Here is a 25,560-nt window from a genome sequence, read left to right as displayed (position 1 = left end):
CTATTTGCTTTTCTTGAGAAATCAAGTCTATGCATGTTGGGTTGCACACCATGTATTTGTGTTTGTGTTTGAGCCACTTTGCATCTTGTTGTATCTTATATGGCTCTTATGAGCGATTAATGGACTATCCCATTTTGGGGGAGTGATATTTCTTTGGGAATTTCATGATCCTAACAATGTGTGTACATGCGGAATATCACTTAGAATTGATATTGCAAGATTATCTAGTCTCTATGTGGTATGTCATCTTCATGAGAAATTCAAATTCTAATGTCCATTAATATCTCTAGTTGGATCTTTTTTTGCCTCTTGTGAAAATAAATTCCTTATCACATTATGGGGGAGTAATAAGCTTTGTGCATATTACAAGCCTAGAAAATGTGAACATTTGAGGTTGTGTCACATAGAATTGATATCGTAAATTATCTCTCTTCTATGTGACATGTTTGCTCAAACAAGCTCCAATTTGCTTAAATAGCTTCATTGCTAATATCTTTGTGGATCTTATTTGTGAAAGTTTTCTTGGCATGGTTTTTCACAACGTGTCCCTCAATACATTTTTGGGAAACCATGTGCTTCAAGTCATACTATTAATTGCCTTGCATGTTGGTATGAATACTATTAATTGCTTTGCATGTTGGTATGAATACTATTAATTGCCTTGCATGTTGGTATGACTAAATGAAGCTATCAAGAAACTATCTTTGCATGATGGTTAACTCTTATCTTTTACCATATGCTTTATTCGTTGTAAATATGATCTTATGTATACTTACAAACTACCACCGGGAAATATTTCCTAATACCTCTTGTCCTAGGACAAGTGGTAATAAATTATGAGGTAGATATTTATTGATCATATCTACATTGGCTCTTGTGTTTAAATTGTCTTATTTATTGCCATGAATGTGTTGTGCTTTGACTCCCATGTGTCTTCCTTGCATCTTATGGATCTAATTTGTCTATTCAAACTTTCTTAGCATTTTAGTAGATATAGGTAGCGTGATGATCCCAGTTTTGTGCATTTAGTATTCATATGCAAAATCCTAGATAATGCACTAATCTTGGGGGAGCTCTCCTATATTTGTTAGAATGCTTAACATCTCTTGATCATTATCAAAAATTTGGTTTTGGGAGACATAAACTTTCTTTTTGGTACTTTGTGCCATCATAAAAAGTGTTGAGGGTTTGGTTTGTTTGTTAGAACCCTGCTCTCTTGGGAGTTGGTTATCTCATTACTTTGTGTTTAGGTTTAATTAGCTTCTTATAATGAGATAATTCTTTGGAGTCAATCTTGTGTTGATTTGATTCTTTGATATAATTTGGACAACCATTATCTCTTGATTTATTTGGTGTCTTGTTCAAATTATATCTTTCTTTGGTTCTTGAAAGTATTGTGCATGCATCTTCAATATATGTCTATCTTATGGCATGTGTTACTTTCTTTGATCCAATATATAGGGTAAACTCCATCAAATCCTAATTTGGCTAAGATGTGCATGAAATTCAATTTCATATCTATATGCACATAGTATTGTGGAGTTTGTCCTATATGTTGTAGTGTGTCTAACTACTTTGAACCCAATTAGTTTGGGGACCTTTTTGTACTTACCTTTGTGTTAGGTACAATGGATATGCATTGGATGTTTGTCTCACTCTTGGGGAGAAGTGGTGACTCAATGGTAACTTGAGGCAAGCTAGGATGGTCAACGAATACATATCTACTACATCCTCACCAATGCTATCTCGGTAACAAGTATCTTCTCATGCATATTTTTCTAGCATCCAACCATCTGGTTGCATCTTGGCATGAATCTCTTGATTTGCAAATGTTGTGCTTCTTGCTAAAATCTTAACGAAACCTCTTTATTGCGAATGTGAGTAGTTTGAGATGAGCACATATGTTGGGAAGTATATTAAATCATGATCATGATTCACCCATCCCATCTATGCCTATCTAGCAATTTTATTGCATATCAATTCCTCAAGCCTCTCACATGTGCAATATCGATGAAAGTGCAAATTGAGTTATTTCTTTTAGTATCCTCGTTTGTGATACTTGTTGCCTTTCTCAAAGCATCCCAACTATCTTCTATCCCTTGTGGATATTTGTGATGTATTTTATGTGTTTATGGTTGAAGTTCATGAATGTACCATAAGATAAAATTGAGCCTTTGGCCATGCTATTAAGCAAAAATTCTTATTGGTATATTGCATGACTTTGTCTTGGATATCATGCTATATTTCTTGTGTATCTATTTTGTGTGTGCATGTTTCTTTGTGGATAAATATCTTTGTGATATTGCTCACTTAGAGAAACTTATACACATAAGAGATGATACATCTCCATTCGATATTTTATTTATTTGTTGTGTGTTGATTGGTCATGCTACGCAATATAATTCATTGAAGACTATGATGATGCTTTTTGCTCATCCTTGTAATAGTCTTATAATATGCTTTATCATGCCTTTCACATATCCTCTTGGTTGAGCCTTTTATTATGGTGCCTCTTGTTGCTCAACCATTTGTTTGTTGCAAGTGGTAAGCTTAATTTTCAATCTATGATCTATTGCAAATGTTTGTGTTTTAAATGGTAATGAGGGAGTGAGGATTCCATGTTATGCATATTGCATTCAAATGCAACATTTTAATTTATGCATGTACCTTGGGGAGCTTCCTCATTTTATTTAAGGCACTATTTTGTGGTGATCATTAGAGTTTGATTCACTTGGTATCTTTTGTTTTGAATGATATTATGGGAGTGATGATTCCATGTTTGTGCACTTTATACTCCAATGCAAATTGTCTAGTTTTGTGCACAAACCTTGGGGAGCTTCCTCATATTATTTAGAGCAATTTTCTTGATCTTATCATAATATCTATCTTTCTTTTGGTATCTTCCTTGTGGTTCATTTGGTTGCTTGCTTCATTTGTTGAAGCTTCTTGACTTTGTTATCTTTTTGCAATCTTTGATCCTATCTATAGTGTGATTCCTTCCGAATATTCGTCATTGGATATGTGCATTTGATTCCACTCAAATTATGAGAAATGCACACGCTATGGAGGAACTCTCACTATATTGGCCTTCTAAATTTTTCACCCATTTCGGCAATTGGTGCCAATGGGGGAGAAGTTTGGAGGGTTTAAGGGAATTTGGTTATGTCTTTGCTTTGTGCTTAAGCATGTGCCTTTATTGCATTGCATCTTGTTGCTTTGCATAGTTGAATATTTAGAGGAAACTCCACTAGGCTTTGAATGCCAATATATGCAATGAAAGTCAAGATCATTCACACATGCATATATTATGGGGGAGTTTGCTCTATATATTCAACTTATTTGTTACTTAAATTCCTTATATAAACCCTCTCAAAGAGATTGTCATCAATTACCAAAATGGGGGAGATTGAAAGTGCATGGAGGCCCCATGTGTGGTTTTGGTAATTAATGACAATCCCTATGGACTAATGTTTGCATTGAGTTATATTTGTAGGAGTTGTCCATAGGCAATTCTTGAACCATTTGTTGGCTTCACAGTTGCAATAAGAAGAAATTGATGAAGGATATCAAGTGTCAAGTATGTCTTGAAGATGAAGATGAAGTGAGCCCTCAAGTTACTTCAAGACATCAATATGATGAAGAATGAAGAATGAAGTGCAAGTTCAAGATGAGCCAACTCGAAGAGTTCTTAAGCTTGAAGCTTGCCATGGAGAAATGAAGTGCAAGTTCAAGATGAGCCATCTCGAAGAGATCCTTTGCTTGAGTCTTGCCATCCATATGGTGATCATGGATATGTGAAGATGCGCCGAAAAAGAAGCTCTCCCATGGTGGATTATGGGGGAGCAATCCACATGGTGGTCATGGTTATGTGAAGATGCTAGAAGAAGAAGCTCTCCCATGGTGGATTATGGGGGAGCAATCCACAAGACTTCGTCAAGCAAGCACAAGCAAGAAAGGCGTTCCATCTTGTTGAGGTCAAGATCGTCGTCATCGAGCTCAAGTGGAATGCGCAAGTATAAGGTTTGCTCTTGATAGGGTTTCTTTCTCACCGGTCTCATAGTGTAGTTGGAGACCGGTTTATAGTTTAGTTGCCGTACTATCAAGAGGGCTCTCGAGTGAGTAACTCGATCGTATCGTTCGTAGAGATCTCAAACCTTTGCATCCTTGCATCATCTTTCTTGGTTGTTATTTGGACCTTATCCATGTGATGTTTTAGAGCTTGTGCTTATTCTCATGACAAGCTCTAGTTCATCGAAAACTGATTTCGCATAGATCATTTGTTGCGTTTTCGAGTTTGGTTCATCATATTTCTTGGTTTTATTTAGATCTTATCCATGTTATGTTTTAGAGCTTGTTCTTATTCTCATGACAAGCTCTAGTTCATCAAGAATGGTTTTTGCACGGGCAACTTGTTGCATTTTCGAGATTGGAAGTTTTACCGGTATGTCTTTTTTAGATAGGTCAAACCTTTCATCATTTGTTTCTATCCTCCCTTGTTGGACTATGATGGTTTCCTGCATGATCTTGTAGAGCTTGTTCCTAGCTTCAAAACAAGCCCAAGTTCATCAAAATCGGAGTCCGGATGCTAAAGTTATGCCCGTTTTAGTTTTGGTGTTTCTGCAGTTTTCTGGGGGGGCGGATAATCCGGCCCGAATGGCCAATTCTGGGCAAATATCCGGCCAAATATCCGGCCCGAGTCCAGGGGCGATTTCGGGGGGCGGATAATCCGGCCCGGGGGCGGATTTTCCGGCCTGGGAGGCCCCAAATGGTCATATTTCGTTGGGAGGGGGTATATAAGACCCCCTTCTTCCTCCTTGGGCTGGTTGGTTCACTTTCTCTCTCTCCCCTCCATTGTTGTACTTCAAAGCTTGCCCTAGTTCTTGATTCCTCCCATGATTCTTGCATATTCTTGAGGGAAAAGAGAGAGGATATCTAGATCTACATTTCTACGAATCAAATCCATCTCTTTGTGAGTGGAACTCTCTAGATCTTGATCTTGGTGTTCTTTGTGAATTCCTTTGTTCTTCCTCTCTTATTCCCCCAATAGCTTTTGTAGCTTTGTTGGAATTTGAGAGAGAAGGACTTGAGCATCTTTGTGGTGTTCTTGCCATTGCATTTGGTGCATTGGTTTGAGTTCTCCACGGTGATTCATGGAGGTGAAAGCAAGAAGGTTGTTACTCTTGGGTTCTTGGAACCCTAGACGGATTCTAGGCCTTTGTGGCATCTTAGTGGTGTTCTTGGGGACTCCAATTAAGTTGTGGAGAATCTTCAAGGGCAAGGCCTTTGTGGCATCTTAGTGGTGTTCTTGGGGACTCCAATTAAGTTGTGGAGAATCTTCAAGGGCAAGGCCTTTGTGGCATCTTAGTGGTGTTCTTGGGGACTCCAATTAAGTTGTGGAGAATCTTCAAGGGCAAGGCCTTTGTGGCAATTTATTGGGAGCCTCCAATTAAGTTGTGGAGATAGCCCCAAGCTTTGTGCGGGTTCGGTGACCTTCCTAAGGTCCCATAGTGGATCGAGGACATCCCTTTTGGTGGGAATTCTCGAGGAGAATACGGTGGCCCTCGTGCATTTGGAGTGACTTGTCCTCCACACCGCTCCAACGGAGAGTAGCACTCGCAAGAGTGTGAACTTCGGGCTACATCGTTGTCTCCGCGTCACTTCGGTTATTCCTATACCCGAGCTCTTTACTTATGCACTTTACTTTGTGATAGCCATCGTGCTTGAAGTTATATATATATCTTGCTATCACATAAGTTGCTTGTCTTGCTTAGCATAAGTTGTTGGTGCACATAGGTGAACCATTGCTTAGAATAAGTTGTTGGTGCACATAGGTGAACCATAGTTTATAGGCTTTGGGCTTGACAAAGCAAACGCTAGTTTTATTCCGCATTTGTTAAGCCCATCTCGTAAAAGTTTTAAATCGCCTATTCACTCCCCCTCTAGGCGACATCCGTGTCCTTTCGCATGAAACACGGGGTTAGCAGAAAGATACGTAGCTCCCAAATTATCACACCATAAACATGGTGTCTGTCGCTGTCTAACACCCAACTCAGCAAGCAAAGACTGAACCCACATCATCTCAGCCGTTGCATTAGCCACTGACTTATACTCTGCTTCAGTACTTGGACACTGTAGCTTGCTTCTTAGCACTCCATGAGATCAGATTTGGTCCAAAAAATACAGCAAATCCTCCAGTAGATCGACGGTCATCAACACAACCCGCCCAGTTGGCATCGGAAAAGGCACTGACAAGTGTAGACGCAGACTTGACAAATGTTAACCCAACTGTCATAGTATGCTTGACATATCGCAAAATCCTCTTAGCAGCAGTATAGTGAACAGTATAAGGAGCATGTAAATACTGGCAAACTTTGTTAACTGCATAAGAAATATCTGGGCGTGTGAGGGTAAGATACTGTAAGGCTCCCACTAAAACCCGATATTTAGTACTATCATCTGGACCCAACGGATCTCCTTGGTGAGCAGTAATCTTCTCAGAAGAGGACAATGGTGTGGGCATACCTGTACAATTCAACATACCAACCCGTGCCAAAATATCATGAGCATACTTGGACTGACTGAGAACAATACCATTGTCAACTTTCTGTACTTCCACTCCCAGAAAGAAACTCAAATCACCAAGATCTTTCAAAGCAAACTCTTGCCTTAAATCTCTCAGCAGAGCATCAGTTGCAGCTTGAGAGGAACTAGCAACTATGATATCATCCACATATATAAGCATAAAGATGGTGACATGGGACTTACGATAGATAAATAGAGAAGCATCAGACCTGGAAGCAAAGAAACCAAGAGCAAGTAGTTTAGAACTCAACCGAGAGTACCATGCTCGAGGTGCCTGTTTTAGTCCATAGAGTGCCTTGTCTAGTTTGCACAGAAAGTGCGGTCTGCTGCTATTCTCATACCCAGGAGGTTGTTTCATATATACTTCCTCTTCCAGAACACCATGAAGAAACGCATTCTTGACATCCAACTGTCGCAAGCTCCATCCTCTGGAAACAGCTAAAGCCAAAACTAGACGAACAGTTGCAATTTTGACAACAGGACTGAAAGTATCTTCATAATCACTTCCATACCGCTGTTTAAAACCTTTAGCAACAAGGCGAGCCTTATACCTATCAATCGAACCATCTGATTTGCGCTTGACCTTATACACCCATCGACAGTCAATGATATTTTTACCTTCACGTGAAGGTACCAACTTCCACGTCCTATTGCGTATGAGAGCATCATATTCCTCATCCATTGCTTCCTTCCAATTTGGATCAGCAAGAAGCAGACTGTAAATTGGTTGGTTCATCTACTGCAGCCATCAAAAGCCAACGGACTGTTCCATCTTTGTACTCACGAGGTTTGACAGTTCCTTTGGACGCACGTGTAGTTGGGCGCTGAGAGGGCACATGCTGGGCTACACGTGAAGAAGGAGCAGCAGATCCGGTGTGGCCAGATGCGCCAGCAGGATCCGGTGGAGCTGGCCCTGGCGAGACAGGCGCGGACCGCGAGGCGCCTGGATCCGATGTGGCTGCGCTGCTTGCTGTTGAGCCCGGGTTGTGCGTTGCATGCGAGAAACTGCCAGCAGAAGATCCAGAGGGAGACGACGCCGCGTCCCGCCCATGTGCGCGAGGCGCGCACTGCCCTCCTGACGCTGACGCAGATCCTGGCGGGTCAGATGGCGATCCCGAGACGTCAGAGGAGGATCCCGAGGGCACCTGGGAGGATCCCGGAGCGGAATCTGTCGGAAAATCCTCATGGGAGTCTGTGCTGCTGTTATTTTCTGCTGATTGCTGGAATGAGCTGCTCGGAGCATTGTTTTGACCAGAATTTTCGCCTGCTGCTACGTCTCGACGAGCTGCACCCTGTAGATCATAAGGAACAACACTTGTAGATGGGTTAGTAGCATGAGTATTTTCCATAATGGAATCAGCAATAGTGTCGTCCCCCTGCTCAAAATTGCAAAGTGAAGGATCAAGGAGAAGAATTTGTTTTCGAAGAAGAGCACCAGCATTAGGATGTAGGGATTTGAAGGGAAAAACGGCCTCATCAAAAACGACATCACGAGAAATATAGACTCGTCCAGTGGACACTTCGAGACATTTAACTCCTTTATGTCGAGGGCTATAGCCTAGAAAGACACACTGTTTGGAACGAAACGCAAGTTTGCGCTTGTTGTAGGGGCGAAGGTTTGGCCAACATGCAGAACCAAAGACACGAAGAGATGAATAATTAGGATGTCTACCAAGCAGGCGATGGACAGGGGTGTCATTATTAATAACTCGACTAGGGAGCATATTGATTAGATATGTGGCTGTGAGAAAGGCTTCATCCCAAAATTTTAGAGGCATACCAGCATGAGCAAGGAGAGAGAGACCTACTTCAACAATGTGGCGATGTTTTCTTTCTGCAGAACCGTTTTGCTGATGAGCATGTGGACAGGAAACATGATGAGAAATACCCTGAGTCTGAAAAAGTGAATTGAGCTTAATGTATTCTCCCCCCAATCAGATTGGACCGCAAGAATTTTTCTGTCAAATTGGCGTTCAACAAGTTTTTGGAAATTGACAAAGGCGTCAAAGACATCAGACTTGTGTTTAAGCAAATAGATCCAAGTAAACTTGCTATAATCATCGATAAAACTCACATAATAATCATGTCGTCCAACAGAGGTTGGGGCAGGACCCCAAACATCAGAAAAAACTAACTGAAGAGGAGCAGTAGACACACTAGTAGAAACAGGGTAGGGAAGTTGATGACTCTTGCCTTGTTGACAAGAATCACAAACTGACACAATGCTGGTATCTCTAACACATGGAAGCTTATGCTTACTTATTATTTGTCTAACAATAACTAAAGAGGGATGACCTAGACGACTATGCCACTGGGACTGGTCAAGCTTGGCGGCGACAAAGGCATGCTTCAGAGATCCAGAAGACGCCAAAGATGAAATAAGAGGGTAGAGGCCGCCAACACACCGTCCTCTATGGATGATTCTCCGGGTGACCTGATCCTTGATGAGAAAGAAGAAGGGGTGAAATTCGATAAAGACACCATTATCATATGTGAACCGATGAACGGAGAGCAAATTTTTAGAAGCGTGAGGAACATGCAAAACATTGCGAAGATGGAAATTTCGAGTAGGGTTACGAACTATTGAATGATCAATATGGGAAATATTCATACCTTGCCCATTGGCGGTGTTGACCCTGTCAGATCCCTTGTATGTGTCCCTGAAGGTCAAATTGTTGAGCTCGGTTGTAATGTGATGAGTGGCACCCGAATCTTGATACCAATTGGTGTCGACCCCATAGACAGCGTGGATTTCTTTGTCACCATAGTCATCATCTTCAGAATAGCGGGACCAGTAGTCTTTTGCGGGATGGCCTTCTTTGTTACATATCTGGCAGGTAACGTCCACCCAGGGTGTCGTCCGGCGACGCCCGCGGCCACGGCCTCGCCCTCCTTCAGAGGGTCCACGACCTCCCCCACGGCCCTGATAGAAGGGACGGTCATCACGGCGGAAATCACGACGTTCCCCACGGTCGCCACGGTCGGCACGATCGCCGCGATCACCGCGGTCACCGCGGTTTCTGGCGGAGTTGGTGTTGCCAGAACGTGGGAGCCATTGGCGGGTGGCGGCGTTGGCAGAAGTCTCAAACTCCGGTGGAGAGGGGCCATTGAGCATCAGTTGCCGTTGATCATATGCATGCAGATGAGAGAAGAGGAGGCTCAGGGTGATCGGTGTAGTTGCAACGCCGAGAGCGGCCACCAAGGCATTGTAGTCGGAGCCAAGCCCGGCGAGAATATACGAGACGAGCTGGCGATTGGTGAGGGGATCGCCAGCAGCAATGAGATCATCTGCAAATCCTTGCATCTTGGAGAGGAACTCCGAGGTCGTCATCTGCAGTTTTTTTGTGTTGGCAAGGGCAACGAGCAGATTGTTGACTTTGGCTTCGTTCTGGGCGGCGAACATCTCCTGAAGAGCGGGCCAGACGCCGGCGGTGTGTTCAATCCTGTGAACGTGCGGCAGAATCTCGCGAGACAGCGACTGCAGAAGGTATGACAGTACGATTTGATCGCGAGACAGCCAAGAGGCGTAATCAGGGTTTGGTCCCATCTTGGCAGCAGTGCTTGAGGCTTTGTCGGCGGGGACGATCTCCACTTCTGTCGGCGGGGCAGCATCGCTGCCATCAAGGAGGCCGACAAGCTATGCACCGCGGATCGCGGGCATGACCTGGGAACGCTAGATCGGATAATTCTCTCTGGTGAGAAGCTCTCGCGGAGGAAGGCCGAGGTTGATCGGCGGTTGTGAGGAGGACGCCATGGCGGCTGGGGAAGAACCAGCAGCGGCGACGTCGAAGCTTGCGATGGATTATCGGCGGAAGAGCCGGCCTGATGCCATATAAGAACACAATATGATCAGGTAGTTTCAATCTACTCGGATAGTTTCCGAGCTCTCTATTGCCATGTTTATATAGTAGCCAGGTACAGGGAGAGATCGAGGAGATAGGGAGAGATTACATCGTATGATTGTGGAACTCTATACAGACTAGGACTACTACAACGTATCCTAGTCGGTTCCCAAACTCTATCTCTAATACATACAATGCATTATCTCTTACATCCATCTCTAGCAATTAATATGAATAATTAAATTTTGGTAGGAAATTTGTTGCTAAGGGTAGACATATGTGATACAATGAAGAAAATAGTCTTGCTTTATTTTCTAAGAGAGGATCCCTTAGCTAACGGGAGATAATCTTCTCTCTCTTCATTCTTTCTCATCTAACTAAGCAAAAAATCGGACGTAACATCTCTAAGGGAAGACTGACATTACCGCATTGTACGTGCCCTAAGCTGAAAGCAATAGTTTTTTTTAATCCTGAGATCTGCCAAGGAGCAAAGTAGGTGAAACTTTGTCCACGTCCCTTGATTTTCTGATCAAGGCATCTGGGGTGGACAAACATGATCTTCTTCCGTTACCGTGCTCCTTATACCTTTAAGTTGCCCTATATCTGTCTGACCCTCTCTATTGTAGACGTTCTCTTTTTGCAAGATGGAAATATGTACTCTCTCTTTAGCTTTTGCAGCCTACAAATAAAACAAAGAAACAATATAAATATGAATCCAAATTCAATTGACGATTGATTGAGATTTAAGCGATGAATTTCCTAAAAGTAGGACGTCTTGTACTTTTATTATGGTTAACCACTTTCTCCTACTAGGAGCTGGAACGTGTTAGTCGTGGAATTGGTGATGTAAATAGTAAAAATGCATGTCTATTTCTTAAATATAAAACGTACCAGAATCTCCCAATCAATGCCTAAAAATAGCATTCCGAATATCAAATCTTGAACGCACAATGCGATGATGAACCCGATCCAAAAGCCCTGCTCCAACGGTACAAAGAATTGAAAGGTATAATTTTATCACAACACAATTATATAAATACCTCCATGGGATAGTCAAATTCGCTTACATTAATAGCCAGATACTTCAGCAATTAAATAATTTAACCGAAGAATATGGTATAGTACCTTTGCTCTCAAGTGAACAACAAATCCCAAAACAACTGAAAGAGGGACGCCAATTATGTATGTTGTTCCTAAAATTATTACTGCACCTTTCTTTTGCAAACCACATCCCCTTAACGTACCTAGAAATCCAGAAAAGTGAAGAATATATGAGTACCACTGATTTGACGGTAATACTTTCCTGACTTTGCATAGACTAGTAAGCAATCGTGCACCCCTCTGCTCCAAAACAAAACCATATCATGGTTTCACGGTTACATAGTTCGAAATTTAATCTACATTTCACATGCTACACAAATTTTCCTTGTTACCATCATCTAAATAATTATACAAGTTTAACTTAATGGAATCATCCTCCGCAAATGGTGCACTTCATTCCCCGCAAATTATTATCACTAACACAAGGGAGAAATTTCCACCTTAAGGAGTGGTACATTCCTTTAATTTTCACGGAACTTGTGCAATTGTTTCCAATCAACATCAACTCTAAATTTCCTAAACCCTAATTCTAAGAATCTAATAGTAGTTATGCAATTGACAAAATTAGCTCATATGATTTAACTAACAGGGAATGTAAAGTAAATATTTTCATGAGTTCGTCAATTTTCCTATTGGATTATTTATGTCCATTTCTATTCAAACACATTGTGTCACAATTTTCCATGTGATATAACCATGAATTGTAGCCCAACGCTGTGTAATTATTTGCAAAATATTCATGGTAGATTTCTTTGTGTAGATAAATAAATAAAAAACATCTACATACCTGAAAACAAGCATTGTGTTGTATCAACAATATGGCAAATGGCGACCAAAGGTAATATATTGGCCACATACTTCACAACTTTGGTTTCGTTGCTATAAAGCTTTCCCCATATATTTCTTAACAAGACTAGAAGTAAGGATATGCTCAAGCCTTCAGAGGTAGCTATAAAGAAAGCTATTAATATTACTTTGCGCGCTTCTTTTGGACGACCAGCACCCAACTCGTTTGATACACGTATGCTGAAGACAAATGAAATGTATAACCAAGGTGTTACGCAAAAAATTGTGGAGTTACAATGTGAACTTCAGATTTCAAGTTACCTGACAGAAGTGCTCAAACCAATGGCGATCATGGTAACTATTGATGAAGTATTACGCCTATGCATTCAAACCATGCCAGTGTCAGTAAAATTTAGATAAATTTGTGTATTATTTTTATGATACAAGGGAAGCAAGAAAAACATACGTAATCAAGAATGCTGACGTTTCGAGTTTTGGGTCTGGGAGAATACCAGAAAGAAGCACTAGAAGCTCCAACGACCAGAATCTTAAACTTGATTAACAAAATTTCCACGTGAGACAAAAGCTAGATAAAAGAGAATGTACACATAAATAACTGACTAAGATTAAAGAATGACGTAGGAGAACAGACAACACTCACCATAGCATCAATGCTGACGAGCCAGCAAGCTTGAGGAATTGAGGCACATGGTGTAAGGCATCCCTCGAAAACCCTTTCCATGTTGCCTTACAAGTGTGTGAAAATCTGATGTATAGTGCAAGCAAGATAGCATTGAACCAATATGAGATAGAGAGAGCCATGGCAGCACCCTTGTTTGCAAAAGGAGACTTGAAAACAAGAAGCCAGCACAACGGTACGTTGAGCACTGAACAGATCAATGAGCTAAGCATCAAGGGAACCACTACTCGTTGATTGTTCAGGAATCTAGTCTGGCATTGAACGAGTGCGTAACCAAATAGTCCTGGGATCAGCCATCGGATGTAGGATGCGGCCTCGGTAGAAACATCACGATTTTGTCGAATGAATATCAGTATAGGCTCTGTAAAATTCCACATTACTGACACTGGAACGCAGATGGTTATTAACACTAGCATAGCTCTCTGCGTGTGTACACCAACAGAAGCTTCTTCTTTTGCACCGAAAGCTTGACCGCAGAATGTGTCTAGTGCACTGCTCAGTCCAATCTGCCATAAAAAAGAATGAAACACTACCTCAATAATGAAGTCTGTAAAATATATGTTTTGCTACATCTGCATATTAAATAAATAATTGTTGGTTTTCTTTCTAGACACGAAGAAAAACATACCCTCAGGTGCATGTATGGAACTTATATAAGGTGATAGTAAAATATAGTACTAACTCGTAAGCACACCATTCCGGGAATTGGTATTTTCTGTCGAATGTATAAAATATTGCTTACAGGGCCCATTGAAATCCAAGGTCAAAATTCTTGAAGTAATGTGACCACACATCATCAAATATGTGGCAGAAGAATTGAAAGCCAACAATACAAATTACTAGTATAGATGGTTAAATATTTTTCAAAGAACACAAGCACGTAAATGTACTTAAAAAGGTTCAAATTAAGCAAGGAAAAAACTCAAGTAGTTTAGCTTATGTGGACACTGGGCAAACACATAAGTTTGAGGCAGGTCAAACACATGTATTGCCAACAATATGCTTGGCCTATGCATATGTATTGTAAGACTACAGTGGTATCTACTCTCTCCGTTCTGAAATAATCTGCATTCTAGGTCTAAAATTTATTCTGAAATACTCTACATTCTAGCTTTTAGTCAACAACAAGATGGAAAATGAAGTGATCCTCCTTTATCTATTGGATGTCACTATTTTCAATGTAGCTTGGATTGGTTGTTTACCAATTTAAGTAGTACTAATAAATGCACTACTAATTTGTATGATTTTTCCTAGAATGTAGACTATAAGAGAACGGAGGGAGTAGTCATAGGGTGCAGTAAGCCATTGAAGAAATCGGATTAGCTTAGACAAAGTCAGCCGGTCAAGCAGTAAATATGTTTACAGTAAATGACTCCGGGTGAAAACTGAATTAGAACTACAATTTATGATTCTGATTGCATCCATATATATTTAAGCTGACTCCGAAAGAAAATAAGTGATAGGCCTTGGAGGCTTGGACCCTATTGGTCTACAAAATCGGCTACAGTTTAAGAAAGAAAACCAGTCACAAAAGATGTAGGAGGTGTGTGCAGATAATAGAAAGAATTAAACAGGATCAAATAAATTGGAAGGGAAGCTGAGTGCCCAGTGTGAGTGTGTGACAGGTGCTGCGCACTAGTACTATATCTCTGGATATGGTTCTGGGCCCAATTATGTCATTGGCAGTGCAAGGATGATGCTCCATATTAGTATAGGCCAGTGTGAGTGTGCGACGGGTGCTGCGCACTAGCCATCGGATATAGGAAGCAGCCTCGATAGAAACGAGTTTTTCGAATGAATATTAGTATAGGCTCTGAAAAATTCCACACTACGGACACGCAAATGGTTATTAACACTAGCATAGCTCTCTGCGTGTGTACACCATCAGAAGCTTCTTCTTTTGCACCGAAAGCTTGACCGCATAATGTGTTTAGTGCATTGCTCAGTTCAACCTACCATAAAAAGGAATGAAACATTATACCTCAATAATGAAGTCTGTAAAATACATGTTTCGCTACACTTGCAGATTAAATAAATAATTGTTAATTTTCCTTCTAGACACGAAGAAAAACATACCCTTAGGTGCATGTATGGAACTTATATATGGTGATAGTAAAATATAGTACTAACTCGTAAGCACCATTCCGGGAATTTGTATTTTCTGCCGAATGTATGAATATTGCTTACAAGGCCAAATTGAAATCCAAGGTCAAAATTCTTGAAGTAATGTGGCCACACATCATCAAATATGTGGCAATAGAATTGAAGGCCAAAAATATGAATTACTAGTATAGATGGTTAAATATTTTTCAAAGAATGCAAGCACATAACTGTACTTAAGAAGGTTCAAATTAAGCAAGGAAAAAAATCAAGTAGTTTAGCTTATGAGGACACTAGGAAAACACATCAGTTTGAGGAAGGTCATACACATGTATTGCCAACAATATGCATGGCCTATGCCGATGTATTGTAAGAATGTAAGACTACAGTGGTATATATATAGTCCTACGGAGCAGTAAGCCATTGAAGAAAACTGGTTAGCTTAGATTACAAAGTCAGCCAGTCAAGCAGTATATATTTACATTCAATTATTCCGGCATAGCCCTCCCGCAGTATATCCATTTGGACTAAGCTCAATAAAAAAAAAACTTATCGATTTGGACTAGCAGTTCGAGCGCAACCGCTCCTCCTCAACCAGGAGCCCTAGTGCCAACGGGATTCGACGGACCTCAGCCGCCGGCTCGCCTGCGCCCGTGCTGCCGGCGGCCTCATGGAACCCGCCCTCCGGCGCTCCTCCACACTCTCTACGGAATACAGCCCCCCGCGTTCGATTCTCCTGGCGGCACTGCCTAAAGCCGCGCCGGCGCTGCACACAGCCAAGTTTGACAGGCTCGGTGAGAAGCCAAGAACCACGGCGGCACATCTTGATTCCGGAATAAGGAACGGCTACGGCGGCACTGCGGCATCAGCAGCATCTAATCACCCACAGGGTAGCTTGTAGCAATTTTAATTTCTGTTTTTTTATTTCCTCCAACTGTGGAGGATGATCCTCCATTAGTTTAAAAAAATTATATATTACTTGTAGGTATAATAATAAAGAACAAGAAGAAGCAAGACAAGTGCAGTGATTTGAAGGCTGCAAAGAAACCAAAGATTACTTTGATCTCAACGCCAACGGTAATATCCTGATGAAAATTTGAGCTTTCATATCGTATAGTGTTATTGTGTTGAACAACAATTTATATGACCTTGCATACCTAATATACAAAACCTGGCTCCGCTACTGATAGCCACCACAATTGTACGTGGTAAAATACTCGTACGGGTACTGGCCGGTGTGCTACACATCTAGAGCTTGTTAATTGTTGAGTCAATGAGTAATGAAGCCATGAACATTCTTGTAACGGAACGAAGCAAAACATCATGCTGGAGAGGGGAGATGATGCATATACGTACCATCATGCTGAATCCAGTGACAAAAGAAAAGCTGGTGGCCAACGCTGTCCCGGCGAAGACGTGCTGGCTGTCGCTCAGGTGACCGACGAACATGAGAGCCACGAATACGAGGCTCAAGTTGAGCACATAGGTGAAGGAAATCGGCAACCCGAGCTTCAACTGCCTCTTCATCTCGTCTAGTACATCTCCTACCTCCATTCACAAATACTCTCTCTCTCCTCTCTTGTGTGTCTCTCTCAGATGATGATTGCCGTTTCAGTTTAGGGTGTATATATATAGAGATGAAATAGGTAAAGTCCTCTTAGCCTCTAGGTCTTGCATACGTGGAATACACATTAGTTGCCGTGGGTTGGCTTTTACAAACTGCCCCTGGTTTGCAACGTGCAAGCTTCCTTTAAGAAAAATCTTGCTGCAAGCTTCCCTTTTCACCGATTAGCATATTTCTCGTGAATGCTTCTAACTTTTTGACATGCTCACAAATGCATTAACATACTACTGTACATGGTTTCTGGAAAACCACAAATGTAGCTCGAGGTACATGTGGACCCTTTTTTGAAAAAATTGAAAACTGCATTTTGAAGTTCCAAGAAAATCTGTAATTGAAATGTTGCCTTCTACAAACGTGCAAATTTTCAACTCGAAATACCTTAATTATATTTGTGGCTGTGCCAAAATGACAAATTCTGAAATCTGTAATAGCGAATAGTACAAACTTTCAAAACTTCAAAATCTTTCAGATTTTGTTATTTCTTGTGCAGCCCCCAATATAAGGTATATCAAGTTCAAATTTTTCAAAAAAAAGAGCTACATGTAGCTCGAGCTATAAAAATCCACTCCATATTTTCCAAGCTATAAAACATGACCTACCTCTAAAAAAAGTCAGCGTTGGTGAACATGTTGGGGATCAATCAGGGGACGTGTACCAAACACTGTTTGAGGTCCCTCTTGAAGATGATATGGTGGTGTACCGCCCACTGTTTGAGGTACCTCTTTTTTAAACAGAAGGCTCGAAAGCCCAGTTTTGAATTAATAAAGCCATAAAACGGTCATGGATTACAACGGGACACCATAACATAAGGCCCTCCGTACCACACAACACCACACCACACCACACCACACATTATGGCCGAAAGATAAAAATGAGCACTCTGAGAAGCTTACAACACTACGCTACAGCACAAGCACACGGCTTGCAGAAGCGAAGACCGCCACTCCACGGCACCAAGGACTCCAAACCAGCGGGGCACGACGAGTCACTTCCAGGGGCAGAGAGGAAGCCTTGAGCGAGGAGAAGAACCCGGGACAAAGAGCACCAAATCTTCCTGTTCTCATGCCGAAGAGGGCCCCTACCCTCTCGCCATGGCTCGGAGGCGTCGAACCATCGGACATGAGAGAAGCTCACCCGAGAGCTGGAGAAGAGATGGGCTCGAGAGCCAAGGACCTCCTGGAGCACGACCGCCATGACAAGAAGAGCACACCTCACCGACCACACTACCGCCGCCCTTGAACAACCTAGCGTAGCAGGAAAGCCACCGGACACAACAACAGATCACAGGCAGTGGCCATCGAGGACCAAAGCATCCACCTTCGACTCCCCACCCGAACCACACATCTCCCCAGGCGACGCCTCCAAGGAGGTCACGGCGCAGCACGTCGACGTCGCCCAATCGAGAGATTTTGGACTTTCGTCCAGGAGATAGGTCGGGGGTGGAAAGAGGGGTCGCAGCGTCGCCTCCAAGGAGGAACCCGGCACCCGAGGGCGTCGACAACGCCGGGCCGAACCAGCTAGCCTAGGGTTTCCCCTGACCCCAAACAAACCACCAGCACCCCAAGCCCAGAGCCAGCGGCGTCGCCACCAATAGCCGGAGCGGGCGGGGGAGAGGGGCGGGAGCACATACCACAGATCTTCACGCAGAGGACCGCGCCGCTGTCGACGTCCGCTGCCGCCTCACCTCCCGCGAGGTCGAGGACCACCACCAGAGCCGCCCGCCATGACGTCCGCCGCAGGGCCCCATGGCCACACCTTCAGAGCCCGCCGCCTCAGATCCCGAGCCCCCACCGGGGAAGCCGCTGGAGAGACCGCCCGCGAAGGGGAGGTCCGTCGAGCCGCCGCCCCGATCTAGGCGAGCCCCGCGCGTATTTCCTCCATCGAGTAGCCACGGGAGGAGCAAGGGCTCAGATCCCCGCCGCCCCCTTCACCGGCGACGCGGCCTTCGGCCAGCGTCACCTCTAGGGGCGACGAGGAGGGGAGGGGAAGGGGGGAGGGGGAGGAGGGGAGGTCGGTGGTGGCGGCGCTGTAGGGTTTCACCCCCTCGGTCACCTGGAGGGAGCGACGCGAGGGGAACGACCCGTTTTCTTTGTGTTTGTTTCCATTCGGCAGGAGGTACCTCTTGAAGATGACATGATCAAGAGTTCAAGACAACCACAAAGCTCTATGATTGGAGTCTAGGGGTCTCTCAACCTCTCACGCTCCAGGCCACACGGTTGTTCTGAGCCTTGTCAGCACGACGGGCGCATCTATTGTATGCCTTCAGAAGACTAACCTTTAAAGGGAGCTTTTATTGATTCAAAAATCGCATCAAGGCGATACAACCAATACAGTTAGGTAAAGGCGGTAGATCTTTTACTTCTAGGATCTGCCGAAGGAGCAAGTAGGTGAAACTTTGTCCACGTCCCTTGGTTTTCTAATCAAGGCATGTCTGGTGGACATACATGATCTTCTTCTTGTACAGTACTCCTTACACCTTTAAGTTGTGCTAAACTGTCCTCTGAGATGTTCTCTTTTTGCGAGATGGAATCATATACTCTCTCTTTAGCTTTGGCAGCCTATAAGAAAAAGGAAAAATATAAATATGAATCCAAATCCAAATTCAACTATATACTCACGTTGTCACAAAAAATAAATTGGTACACCTACACGCTCACCAGCTAGCTAGACAGTACTAACTAACCGGTTAACTAGAAAACCAATACACGTATTCATCAATAAAAAAGTATCGAAACACTAAAGAGTGTCTAGATACATACTAGTATAATATAGCGAACTTCAAGTTCCATATGGGCCAAGGGATATTTTTTTCTCCGCTGGAATTACGAAATCTCATTCTACCGGACCAAATTACTGGAATTTACAAAAACAAAACAAATTTTAAGATATGTGTCAAATATTCAACAAATTTATAAATTCATTAAAAAAATCTTGGGCAGTATTTTGGCTGGTATTTTTGAAAACTGTAAATACCGTTGCTAACAGAGAGAAAATTCTACATGATAAAATTACTGGAATTTACAAAGAGAATTCAAATTTGGAGATTTGTGTCAAATTTTCGACAAATCTATAAATTCGTTTGAAAATATTGAGCAATATTTTGGCCTGAATTTTCAAAAACCGTAAATACGTTGTCCACCGAGAGAAAATTCTACCGGACGAACTTACTGGAATTTGCAAAGAAAAAATAAATTTGGAGATGTGTGTCAATTTTTCGTCAAATTTATAAATTTGTTTGAACAATCTCGAAAAGTATTTTGGCCGGTATTTCAACGTAAATACCGTTGCTCGCTGAGAGAAAATTTTACCGAACTGAATTACTGGAATTTACAAAATTTGCAGATTTATGTCAATTTTCGACAAATTTAAAATTTTGTTTGAAAAATCTCGAGCAGTATTTTGGCTGGTCTTTTCGAAAACCGTAAATGCTGTTGCCCACCAGTAAATTTTCTCCACCGAGAAAAAAAACGGGACGTAGGTCGTCGGTACTCATACTCCTACCTCTCTGCACATATAAAGTTTTGGAAGGCATAGTACATGTTTAACTTACGCCCACAACGGCAGCATATTGTGGCACACAAGAAAGCTATAAATGAATCTATTTTCGGAAAAGAAAAAGAATAAATGAACCTAGTGCGACGAGAGACATCTCGTGAAGATCAGGTACTATTAAGTTTTGAAAGACACTATTCTGGGATACATACTTTTCCATAGAGCATGCACGTGCATACAAAATGCCAAATCGAAATGACCCTAGAGTAGCTATAGTCTCAAACTGGTCCAGGCCTCCAGCTCCAGGGTGATGATCAATCCGGCGGTCACATCGATCAGCACATGATAATTGTGCAACGTAACCTCATCATTTCAGAAGAAATTTTTCAACAGAATCAATCAAAGGCTGTACGCCCACAGCCACAACATTGATGGACACAAGAGAAGAAACACAGCACGAGGGGTCCGGGCCCTCCCTCACGGACACGGGGTGTATGAGGTTTTGGAAGACATGTACTACGTCACGACAAGAAATGAAAGAAGAACCTATTACGACGAGAGGCATCTCGTACGTGGAGATGATGCAATAAGCTCTGACATACATTGCTCCGAGCGACGCATCCTTTTCCAGAGAATATGGACGCAGGAAATGGCCAAATCGAAAGTTTGTCTTGATCAGCTCTTGGAGCTACGCATGTCGATCATGTGAAGGAGGATAGGCTAGGCATGTCATGTCGGACCATTGGCCTGGCCAGTTAGGCACACCCTGACCCAGTGACCCTGCGGGCGCTACTCCATGCACTCACACCACAAACTAGCCGTCTAGCCTTCCTAGAAACACTCGATCATGTGAGGAGGATAGCATGCACGCCATAGCCTGAGCAACTCTACGCAAGCATGCACAAAGACCTATTCTAATGCTACTACTAATAACTCTTCTATTCCTACTCAATGCTTGCCACACACCCCATGTACTACTGTACTAGATCTTCAAACTACATGCAAATACTCTACTCCCTCCGTCCACAAATAAGTGTACACGCGGGGTTTTCAAGATAAATTATGGGGTGAGGTAAAAAATACATTGGGAAAATGCAAATCAATTTCTCTCCCCTCTTTAATTTTTTCACCTTCAATGAGCGCTAAGTGCGGGTTGAAATGAAGGAAAACATGTGATGAATATTATTGGATTTGATTTCCGTGCAATGAGAGGGAAGCAAATTTTGCTACTTTAATGTACATTGGAAACATAGAAGTATATTTTTTTATGGATAAAATTTTGAGCTAGATGTCCACTTATTTGTGGACGGAGGGAGTATGGTGCATACACCTAGCCAGTAGCCACTGACTTAAACTTACGTACCAACATGACAAGATTACATATATCTAACACCGTAAAACCTCGTGGCAACAAGAAGCAGGCCCCATTGTGCTGGATAATTTCAAGATCATCGTGATCCTGATATCCCAGTGCAGATCGAGCTATTTGGTTTCAGCAGCCTCCCAGGGAACATGGGAATATGGACGCAGGAAATGGCCAAATCAAAGTGTGTCTTGATCGGCTCTTGGAGCTACGCATGTCGATCATGTGAAGGAGGATAGGCTAGGCATGTCATGTCGGACCATTGGCCTGGCCAGTTGGGCACACCCTGACCCTGCGGCCGCTACTCCATGCACTCAAACCACTAAATGCAGGATGACTTCTAGTAAGGTCAACTGCTTTCTCATAATACAAACTAGAACACGTTAGTCGTGTATTTGTTGTGATCTTATGCGTGTTAAGACAATTGAAGTGCAACTCAATTTATTATGTATGCAACTTACCAGGTTCTCCCAACTAATGCATGAAAATAGCATTCCAAATATCAAATCTTGAACGAAGAGTGCGATGATGAACCCAATCCAAAAGCCCTGCTCCAACAGTGACAAAGAATTGACAGTTACTTTTTTTAGTCGCAATACAAACACGGAAGTAACTTCATGGGCTATTCAATATCACTTGATTATAGCTCATGAACTTCACGAGTAAAGAATTTTAACTGAAGAATAGTGTATAGTACCTTTGATCTCAGGTGAACAGGAAAGCCCAAAACGACTGAAAGAGGAATACCAATAATGTACAACGTTCCTATCATTACTATTGCACCTATCTTTTGCAAACCACATCCCCTCAATGTACCTAGCAATCCAAATAATAATGAACACATGAGTACCACTCATTGCAGCATAATTTTTTCATGTCTTTACAAGGACAAGTAAGCTATGGTGCACCCCTCTGCTCCAAAACAAAACCATGTCCTTCTATTCCAAAGGTCTAGTTTGAAACGTAATTGACATTCAAAATGAAACACAAATTTTCCTTCTGAAATACAATTCTCAAAAACATTCGGCGACGGTATTTTAATTTAATCGATCCATGGGCTCCACAAATGGTGCACTTGTGCCCCTCATTTATCCCTGACACATGGGCGAAATTGTAACCTTAAGGAATGGTACATTCCTTGGATTTTAGGTATATTATTCTAATAGTACTTGTGCATTTAACAAAATTAGCGCATATTTCATTAACAGTGAAAAATGCTAACCTAAATCTTTTCAGTACTTTCTCAATTTTCCTGTTGAAAAGTTCAGACTCTATTTAAATCATGAGATACACATGGTGTCATAGTTTGCCATGTGATAAAAGCATGCCGAGAAGTCTAATATATGTGCAATGATTTCCAGAATGTGGCTGACAGGTATATTAGAATCAACAATTGCGGGCAATGGTACACTTGTAGATAAACAAAATAAAGTGTTTACGTACCTGCAAACAAGCACTGTGTTGAATCAAAAAGATGGCTAATGGCGACCAACGGTAACATATTGGCCACATACTTTACAACTTTGGTTTCGTTGCTATAAACCTTTCCCCATACATTTCTTAACAAGACTAGAAGTAATGATACGCTCAAGCCTTCAGAAGTAGCTATAAACAAAGCAATTAATACAACTTTCCGCGCTTGTTTTGGACGACCGGCGCCTAACTCATTCGAGACACGTATGCTGAAAACAAATAAATTGTATGACCAAGCTGTTGGGCAAAAGAATTGTAAAGTTACAGTTGGTTAACTTACCTGGCGGAAGTGCTCAAACCAACAGAGATCATGGTAACAATTGATGATGTATTACGCCTATGAGATCCAAGGATGCCAGTATAAGTAAAATCCGGACAATTTTGTGTAGTTTTCAAGAGAAAAGAAATAACAAAACCTACGTGATCGAGAATGCAGAAGTTTCGAGTTTTGGGTCTGGCAGAATACCAGAAAGAAGCACTAGAAGCTCCAACGCCCAGAATCTTAAACTTGATTAACAAAATTTTCAGGTCAGACAAAAGCAGGATAAACAAGAATCTGTATAAAAACTGACTAACATTAATATATCGGCTTGCTAGAATTGAAAGCACTCACCATATCATTAATGCTGATGACACAGCAAGCTTGAGGAACTGAGGCACATGGTGGAAGGCATCCCTTGAAAATCCAGTCCATGTTTCCTTGCAAGTGGGTGAGTACTTGATATAAAGAGCAAGCAAGATGGCATTGAACCAATATGAGATAGAGAGAGCCATGGCAGCCCCCTTGTTGGCAAGAGGAGACTTGAGAACGAGAAGCCAGCACAGCGGTACATTAAGCACAGAACAGAGCAATGAGCTAAGCATCAAGGGAAGCACGACCCCTTGATTGTTCAGGAACCTAGTCTGGCATTGAACAAGTGCATAACCAAATAATGCTGGGATCATCCATCGGATGTAGGAACCAGCGACGGCGGAAACTTCTCGATTTTGTCGAATGAAGATCAGTATAGGCTCTGTACAATTCCACACTACTGACACTGGAATGCATATGGCAAATAGCACTAGCATAGCTCTCTGCGTGTGTACACCTACAGAAGCTTTTTCTTTTGCGCCGAAGGCTTGACCACAGAATGTGTCTAGTGCAGCGCTCAGTCCCACCTACGACAAAAGAAATGAGACATTACAACTCAATAATGAAGTCTATAAAATATATGTTTCCCTACTTTTGTAAATTGCAGAAAATGATGCTAGTTTTCCTTGCAGGCACAAAGAAGCACACATCCCTGGGTTCATACGTGGAACTTATAGATGGTGAAAATAAAATATAGTACTAGCTTCTAAGCAGAGCATTCTGGGGATTGGTTTTCTCTCTCTAACATATAAAATATTGCTTAGAGGGCCAATTGAAACCCAAGATCAAAAGATCAAGGAGTAACGCGGTAGTGCATAATAAAATATGTGGATTTTTTTTTAGAAAATAAGACAACAATATAAATTACTAGTACTAGGTAAGTAAGTACTTGTGAAGAAGACTGGTACACAAATATATATACTTGAATAAAATTCAGTTTAAACCAGGATAAAAATTTCAAGTAGTATATCTTATGCGGATATTGGGCAAACACATACTGCTAAATCTAGTTTGAGAAAGGTCAAACACATGTATTGCCATAAATATGTTGGGCCTATGCCTATATATGGTAAGACTACAAGTAGTAGCATAGTCCCAGGGAGCAGTAAGCCAAGAATTAGACAATGAAGAAATCTTGTTAGTAGCTTGTTGTCACCAAGTTAGACGATCAGGCACAAATACATTGGTTCCTGGCTGAGCTGAATTGGAATACTGTTATATGATTTTCAGTGCATCCATATCTTCTTTTCTTTTTTATACAGTAGAAGCAGCAGTAGGGGCTCTACTGCAAGTCTGCAAGTGGAAATTGAATGTACAAGCAACTGAAAGAAACAATGAGAAGTAAAACAGTGTGGACCAACAGCAGGAGTGATACGTACAGAGGCAACAGCACGGGCAGGTGAGCACTTGGTTCGCTGCCCGTGCCCGCCTACCAAATCGCGCTGCCGCATGCCAGCGCTGCCGGATCGATCCCATCCGCTGCATCACTCCGCCGGAGGGAAACCAGAAGACAGGGGAACGGAGGCCCCGCCGGACATCGCCGGGCGGCCGCCGCCGAATATCAACCGCACGCGGCGGTGCTGCCGCAACAAAAAAAATCCGAATGGCCCCGCCGGACATCGCCGGGCGGCCGCCGCCGAATACCGTTTGTAGGCCACACAATGGGCTGGAGCGACTAACGTAGTGATCCGGCAGATGGCCCCCATTTCAAAGGGACGGCTGAACTGGCCTCGTCCTATATGGCCTCGTGTCTTTTGGACAGGCCCATTTATTTGCGGTTCCGTTTTTTTCTTCACGGTTTTTCTGTTTTCTGCAGGGTTTTTTTACTCTTATTTTTATGTCTCTTTATTTTTATTATGTTCTTTT

The 25,560-nt window shown here is 42.3% G+C and overlaps 3 protein-coding genes across 3 annotated transcripts; all 3 read right to left on the bottom strand.

Annotated features, from left to right (window-relative positions):
- Positions 1-6,115: 6,115 nt before the first annotated feature.
- On the bottom strand, positions 6,116-10,129 carry LOC139833863 (uncharacterized). Its single transcript, XM_071824223.1, has 5 exons — positions 9,196-10,129; positions 7,347-8,140; positions 6,924-7,270; positions 6,523-6,791; positions 6,116-6,378 (listed from the first exon to the last, which is right to left on the bottom strand). Exons 1-5 carry the CDS (start codon positions 10,127-10,129, stop codon positions 6,116-6,118), a joined length of 2,607 nt encoding a protein of 868 aa, XP_071680324.1.
- A 307-nt stretch (positions 10,130-10,436) lies between these two features.
- On the bottom strand, positions 10,437-16,716 carry LOC127313896 (protein DETOXIFICATION 16). The gene is made up of 8 exons (XM_071823000.1): positions 16,468-16,716; positions 12,973-13,517; positions 12,778-12,864; positions 12,633-12,689; positions 12,313-12,551; positions 11,550-11,668; positions 11,316-11,402; positions 10,437-11,103 (listed from the first exon to the last, which is right to left on the bottom strand). The coding sequence occupies exons 1-8, from the start codon at positions 16,663-16,665 to the stop codon at positions 10,954-10,956; spliced, it is 1,482 nt and encodes a 493-aa protein (XP_071679101.1). The 5' UTR covers positions 16,666-16,716; the 3' UTR covers positions 10,437-10,953.
- A 2,290-nt stretch (positions 16,717-19,006) lies between these two features.
- Positions 19,007-25,352, bottom strand: LOC139830016 (protein DETOXIFICATION 16-like). Its single transcript, XM_071823695.1, has 8 exons — positions 25,074-25,352; positions 23,677-24,221; positions 23,484-23,570; positions 23,344-23,400; positions 23,034-23,272; positions 22,288-22,406; positions 22,052-22,138; positions 19,007-19,293 (listed from the first exon to the last, which is right to left on the bottom strand). The coding sequence occupies exons 1-8, from the start codon at positions 25,143-25,145 to the stop codon at positions 19,156-19,158; spliced, it is 1,344 nt and encodes a 447-aa protein (XP_071679796.1). The 5' UTR covers positions 25,146-25,352; the 3' UTR covers positions 19,007-19,155.
- Positions 25,353-25,560: the final 208 nt, after the last annotated feature.

Source organism: Lolium perenne, chromosome 7, assembly GCF_019359855.2.
Source record: "Lolium perenne isolate Kyuss_39 chromosome 7, Kyuss_2.0, whole genome shotgun sequence".
NCBI lineage: Eukaryota > Viridiplantae > Streptophyta > Magnoliopsida > Poales > Poaceae > Lolium > Lolium perenne.
This window is presented reverse-complemented; position numbering and strand designations above follow the sequence as displayed.

What these genes read in the sequence shown, in the direction of transcription:
- LOC139830016 (XM_071823695.1), bottom strand. Translation starts at nt 25,145, where the DNA reads ATGCGGCAGCGCGATTTGGTAGGCGGGCACGGGCAGCGAACCAAGTGC. An exon ending in ACTTCTGCATTCTCGATCAC is followed by an intron (nt 23,401 to 23,483) that starts GTAGGTTTTGTT and finishes TGGATCTCATAG; the next exon opens with GCGTAATACATCATCAATTG. An exon ending in GCATTAGTTGGGAGAACCTG is followed by an intron (nt 19,294 to 22,051) that starts GTAAGTTGCATA and finishes TTTTTCTTATAG; the next exon opens with GCTGCCAAAGCTAAAGAGAG.
- LOC127313896 (XM_071823000.1), bottom strand. Translation starts at nt 16,665, where the DNA reads ATGGAGGTAGGAGATGTACTAGACGAGATGAAGAGGCAGTTGAAGCTC. An exon ending in GGTTTGAGCACTTCTGTCAG is followed by an intron (nt 12,552 to 12,632) that starts GTAACTTGAAAT and finishes ATTTGTCTTCAG; the next exon opens with CATACGTGTATCAAACGAGT. An exon ending in TTGTTCACTTGAGAGCAAAG is followed by an intron (nt 11,403 to 11,549) that starts GTACTATACCAT and finishes CCGTTGGAGCAG; the next exon opens with GGCTTTTGGATCGGGTTCAT.
- LOC139833863 (XM_071824223.1), bottom strand. Translation starts at nt 10,129, where the DNA reads ATGGGACCAAACCCTGATTACGCCTCTTGGCTGTCTCGCGATCAAATC. An exon ending in CAACACCGCCAATGGGCAAG is followed by an intron (nt 8,141 to 9,195) that starts GTATGAATATTT and finishes GTGTCTTTCTAG; the next exon opens with GCTATAGCCCTCGACATAAA. An exon ending in GTGAGTACAAAGATGGAACA is followed by an intron (nt 7,271 to 7,346) that starts GTCCGTTGGCTT and finishes CCAAATTGGAAG; the next exon opens with GAAGCAATGGATGAGGAATA.